This window comes from Poecilia reticulata, linkage group LG9, assembly GCF_000633615.1.
Source record: "Poecilia reticulata strain Guanapo linkage group LG9, Guppy_female_1.0+MT, whole genome shotgun sequence".
Lineage (NCBI taxonomy): Eukaryota > Metazoa > Chordata > Actinopteri > Cyprinodontiformes > Poeciliidae > Poecilia > Poecilia reticulata.
In genome coordinates this window covers 33797597-33803858 of record NC_024339.1, presented here as the reverse complement: position 1 = coordinate 33803858, position 6262 = coordinate 33797597, and the positions used below count along the sequence as shown (strand labels likewise).

Sequence of the window (6262 nt, the reverse complement as noted above, 5' to 3'; positions counted from 1 at the left end):
CTGGTGACCAACCATCCTGGTGACCAACCATCCTGCTGATCAACCATCCTGGTGACCAACCATCCTGGTGATCAACATTTGCCATTAAACATTTATATGCTCATCTAATCAAAGCAGACCAGAAATGATAATATTTCATTTTTAATAAAGAAGAGATGTGAGGTTACTTTAAGCAAGTCAATATAAATTTAGCGCCTCTTTGTCTAACCAACATTTCTTTTCATTCTCCAGATTTTTCCTATCAGAACCTTCCTCACAGCACTGAGGAAGACGAGGTGGAAAAGTATGAGAGGACGAAGAAGTGTGTGTCTGTGGACATGTTGTTGTTGTTAGCGCTCCGCTGGGCTGCAGAGCGTCAGCCGACAGACTCTGATTGGAGGGAACGTTTTCAGTAAACAACCACAGGGTGTGTGTGTGTGTGTGTGTGTGTGTGTGTGTGTGTGTGTGTGTGTGTGTGTGTGTGTGTTTCCTGGGCTACAGTGTGGACTGGTGGAAACATAAAGGTGGATTTTATTCACGTCGTGTTTGCAGGTGAAGTTGAGTTTTGATCAGTTGATGGAAGATGTTGAGATTAAATCCATACTAACATTTTTACTGGTTTATTGTTTAACATGAACCACAGGATTTTCACATTTCTATTGAACATTTTAATCTGAATTCATTTGTGAAATCCAGCAGACTGGGAACCGCTCAAACAGAAAGGACTCCATCGCAAGGCATTCTGGGTAAATACAACCACAACATACGCATGAGTCTGGCGCTAGCAGGGGAAATGTTCAGATTTTGTGAAGAAGGAAGTTGCACTAAGGGTCTTCAGAGGGTTTCATGTCGTTTCCTTCCGTGTTTCTTGGTGCAGCGCCCCCACAGGCCGGGAGGGGAACAGTTTCTACAAAGGGTTTAGTTGGTTTGACTTTGCAGTGAGAACAAGAACCACAGCAGCTTGAAGGAACCAATGTCGCAACTTTTGGCCCCCAGTCAAACCGAGTCGACACTAAAAGGTGTGAAAACATCCTTTAGGTGTTTCACAGATTTTATTCAAATATCTAAAAGAATGGAGTGTAATTAGTATGCAAGAGCTGAAAAGTCTCTAATTAATTGGATCTTTAAGCTTTTTGTTACCAACAGTCTTGTCATTAACTCTACTTTGGGGTATTTCTGAAGTGCATTCATCCTGGTTTCAGTTGTGACTGAGATCTTCATGCAGCAGGTTTTGGATTCATCTGGTTGATGAGGGATGGGAGCTGCTGGTCTGGGTGTGTTCAGTCGGCTCGCTCTGCAGCGATAAGGGTCAAATAGTTCAACGTCTCCGAACCCGAGGACACAACAACGCTGTCCTTCAGCCTCCAGTTATCTCCAGCAGATAACGATGCCAACCCGAGAACAACGCACAGCTAAATGCAGTTAGCAGCTCTTTAATTAAGACCAGAGTTTCTGGTTTCTATTTGGTAGAAAACATGTAATCTGATTTAAGCTAATTGGGACGTGAACAAACCTTTGTTCACTGCAGGCTGAATCAATGTGTTGAACATCTTTGTGTAGGATTTACTTTGTACTTTCAGGGACTAAATGTCTTCACATGGACAGAGATGATTTAAAATCAGCCTACAGTCTGAATGGTTGACAGCTTTAATTATGTCCGTTTCTGAGTTGCTTTAACTTGCTGACGTTTTCCACGTCTCAAACTCTGACAGCAAAGACATCAATGTCAAAAGGCAGATGACTCTGGATTCAAACCCAGAAGAAAACAAGCTGATTTCTTTCTGCAGGACAGGAAATCGACGCTTTTTAACACAAACAGAACAAACGAGAGGCTTCAAAGTAGCTCAGCAGAAAGCAGTAGAAGAAACAAAATCCTCCCATAATAAAGTATTTTCATCTGGTGAGTTGGTAAAGTTGCACAACAATTAAAATGGTGAACAAAAGCTAAGTTAGTCAAATGTGGGTTAATTTCTGCTTCTAAACTGATCTGATGCGACGCTGAAAAAGATCTATGTTGTGTTCAAGTTGTGCTAAAAGGAGTTAGCCTGAAGCTAATCAGGCCTAAAGCAAGCATCTCAATGCTAAACATGTAGCGGCAGCACAGATGCTAACGCTAATGTCAGTGTGCACATTTAAAAAGAAGCTCCATGAATAATGAGTTTCTGATTAAACATGATTGAAGAACATAAATACCAGATTTAAAACTATAAATATTTTGTTGTTGACCTCATATGTCCTTTGTTTTCAATGATTCAGCAGTAAAAATGTTTTTTAAAATAAAAATGTTTACTTTCTCAATGATTTTTGATTAATTAGGATTAAATAATTACACCAATTAACTTGATTAAACATTTTAATTGAGTCTCACCACTAGTTTTAACACAACACCAAGATGGGGAAACATCAGAAATGTGCAGAGAAAAATGCAACTGATTTTCTGATTGGCTCATTTTAAATGGCTGAAGGTAAAAAAACAAACTCTTCCAGCTAAAAACAGCACAATGCACACCTCACACCAAGTATCAGGCATGGAGGTGGAGGAGTGATGGTTGGGGGTTTGTGTCCACACGACGTCATCAACCTGATTACAGACTGTGAAATAAAGTTTTCTGGGTCGTCACCGTCACACAGATCCCAAACACAGCAGCAGAATGGCTGAAAAGGACGACAATCAAGGTGTTGCAATGGCCTAGTCAAAGTTCAGACTTCAACCTGAATCAGGTCATGGAGCTGTGCAGAAAGTGGCCATTTCAGACGCATCTAAAAAGACATTAGTATTTTTTTTAAATTAAATAGAAATGAACCGAGATAACCCAAACTACTGGAACCCATTAACAAAAAGACAAGAGCAGCCGTGTGTGGCTTAAAGAGACACTAACAATAAAGACAGGAAGTATTCGCTCCTTCAGAGCAGCAGCTCTTCTTCTCGTCCCTACCGCTGAACGAACACGGTGGAATGTCGGATGTTTGTTTGTGTGCCTGTGATTATGTTTACAGAGGATGCCACAGCGCTGTCATGATGAACAATGTCATGTAAAAGACTCGTTTTGTCTGTAATGCGAACCAGCTTGTGGCCAAACGTCTCTAATTTGCAATCAGCACGATCTCGTTTCAACACGGCTCTGTTAAAGGAGAGTCTCTAATTCAATTTATTTCAGTTTAGATTCCGCAGATTAAAACCTTCTTCTGCTCCTTTTTCCCTTCGAGTTTTTCTTTCTAAATAATTATGTAGAAAAAAAAAGGCAATGTTTGTTTTCCGCCTGCAGGGAGTTATTCTGTAAGACGTACAAAAAAAACGTGAATATAAACAAGCTGACAGAGCAGAAAACTGGGGGATAGGTAAACAAGAAACAGAGAAGAGAGGAGGATGGATGAAGAGGAGGAGGGGAAGAAGAACAGGATGGAAGAAAAGAAGGGACAGGTGACCAAATGGGACAAAATATATTTAAAATAGTCAGAAATATGTGACTGGAAAGGCTTTAGCTATAATTTGTGATGCTTCTTGTTCTACAGACAAACCTAAAGGAAGTTATTATAAATGATGAGAAAGAAGCAGAGGAGCTTACAGATGTGCTTAATGCTTTTGTGACTTCAATGTTTTTGTAAATTTGCTTTTTTTCCTTTAGAAAACTTGAAAAGCAGCAAAAAAAAAAAAAACATCCAACTTTTCCAGTTCAGGCGAAATGAAAGATTAGCTTTCCAAAATCAAACTGGAGACAGAATTTCATGCTTTTATTACCTCCCACCACTATTGTTGCTTTTCTTCTTGTTACACTGTTCGCCTACAGCTGGTGCAAAACGTTTTGATAAAAACAATAAGTCTGTAATGAAATAATTCTGCTCCATTTTATCCGTCTGACCTGCTCTTTCCCTCAGATCTGAGAACAGCTGCTTTTCATCGCCTTTATACGCAGTTCCACTGGACTAGATTCTCATTTCCCTCTACTGCTCTGTCTGGGATTTCTCCCATTGACTTGGATTCCCTCTGGTAGATTTTTTTTTTTTTTTGACTGGGCCAATAAGCGAACAGAAAGAGAAGCTGTGAACAGTGATGCTGATTTTCTGCTGTTTTAGAAGTTTAGTCTGCTTGTAGTTTTATCAGCTGCAGTGGAGGAAGTGAAGGATTCAGACCACGTTATTTTAACATCAGTGTGAGATGCTGACTGTTTGCTATGCTTCATCTGAAGCACTTTGGTTGGTTTTGATGGTGTGTTTTTTGAGGTGCTTTGCAAATGAATTTTGTCAAAGTTATTTTTACATTAATGGTCGTTCTTCCTACCCTCTGTTATTCTCTCTGAAACACTGGATGCTAACATCTTCTGTGGTTTAGACTTTACCCCAGTATAAATATTTATTGCAAAATGTTACATAGACTTAATAATTCCACAGACAGTAAACCTCTCTAATTATCCATCCATCCATTTTCTTGCACCCTTGTCCCTCAGTGGGGTCGGGAGGGCTGCTGGTGCCTCTCCAGCTGGCGTACCGGGCGAGAGGCGGGGTCACCTGGACAGGTCACCAGTCTGTCGCAGGGCAACACAGAGACACACAACCATGCACACACACACCTAGGGGCAATTTGGAGAGGCCAGTTAACCTGACAGTCATGTTTTTGGACTGTGGGAGGAAACCGGAGTACCTGGAGAAAACCCACCATGCACAGGGAGAACATGGAGACTCCATGCAGAAAGACCGGGAATCGAACCCAGAACCTTCTTGCTGCAAGGCAACAGCTCTACCAACTGCACCACTGAATCATTTGAAATGTGCTTCTAATTTATTCCGTTTCCAGTTGTTGATTTTTCTTCTATTTGAACCAATAACTGCAGTGAGTTGTGTGTCTGAAGCAGCAGCAGCATTAAAGGCCGAGACCAGAAGAGTCAATCCAAAGGTCTTCCTGAGTCTTCAACCAACAAACACAGGTAAAGTTAGAAATGTCTCCTCACGGTTTTCGTCCTGAGCGATGCACTGCAGCGGGATGCCGAAGAAGGACGTGTACGAGTCGTTGTACCAAACCAGCAGCTCCGTCCCTCTGGGGATGTCCATGCAGGCTCTGTAGAAGATGCACGACCTGCAAGACAAACGCAGAAACGCTGATTTTTTATTTTATAACTCGTGAGCGTCTGAGTAAAATCACGAGGCAGGCGGCGGACCAGACGCCTGCCTCGTGACTCAACTATTCTGCACAGGACAAGATGGGAGACGGATAAAAACTGAAAGTCCTTCCATCTGATAACAGCTTCAGACCAAACTGGAGATGATTTATGGGAAGTATCTGGTGTCTCTCACTTTCCACGGAGCAGCTACGTTTCACCATGTTGTTCGCTCACGTATCCAGAGAGCTGATGGTTCCTGGGTCACACCGCCACTAGAATAACACTTCCTCCGCCCAAAAATATCATTCTGACAACATGAGCAAAGCCACATTCAAAACCACACTTTTATTTCCAGCACTAACTATTTTAAAACATTTCCCACATGTTTTCCTCTCTCCCTGCTGGCAGAGTGGCAGCCAGAGCAGATTATAGCCGAGAGGTCACAGGTTCAATTCCCACAACGGCTCCCTTAGTGTGTCTTCAAGCCAGCAAACTCATTCACTTTTAAAGTTTATTTGTGTGGCAGATTTCAGCAACAAGGCCGTTCAAAGTGCTTCACACCATAAAAACAAAGTGTAATAATCAGCAACAAACATTACATTTAGTCAAATGCCATCATCAAAATCATCAAATATCAATGTTCCAGTAATTATGAATCAAAGGCAACTTTATTTTAAGACTTGATTTAAAGGAACTCAGTGTTTCGGCTGTTATGCAGTTTGGAGCATTAGAACGTTTAAGACAACTAAAAACTAGAGGAAGTCAAATAAATCTTAAACTACACTGAACAGTTATAACCTGCTGATTTAAAGAAGTTTATAAAGCCTGAAACTCAAATGAGTTCAATGCATGAGGAGAGTTTCTACTTAAATTACATAAAAAAAGATTCAGAGACATCAGCTGATGATTATGTAGATTAATCAGGTTAAACTAAATGTTGAAGTATTTTAGTATGAAGCTGAGGTGAGTGAAACAATAAAACCTCCATGTTTCTTTTAGTTCAGTCTGACATCATTTTCTGTTAAAGTTGACTCTGTGGGGGTGGAGGGTGAGGATTGACGGCCGCTGGAGGGATTTTCAACCAGTTTGACTAAATAAGGAACTAAAACTCATTCAAGAAAACACAACAGATTCTGGTATTCTCTCTCTCTCTCTCTCTCTCTCTCTCTCTCTCTCTCTCTCTCTCT

General features: G+C 41.0%; 1 protein-coding gene across 2 annotated transcripts in view; it reads right to left on the bottom strand.

Moving 5' to 3' along the window:
- prdm6 (PR domain containing 6) overlaps positions 1-6262 on the bottom strand; it is an 88630-nt gene that overhangs the window by 31102 nt on the left and 51266 nt on the right. For both annotated transcript variants that reach the window (XM_008419500.2, XM_008419501.2), the window contains exon 6: positions 4926-5050. In XM_008419500.2, the coding sequence (XP_008417722.1) occupies positions 4926-5050 (125 nt within the window). The remainder of the gene's footprint in view (positions 1-4925; positions 5051-6262) is intronic.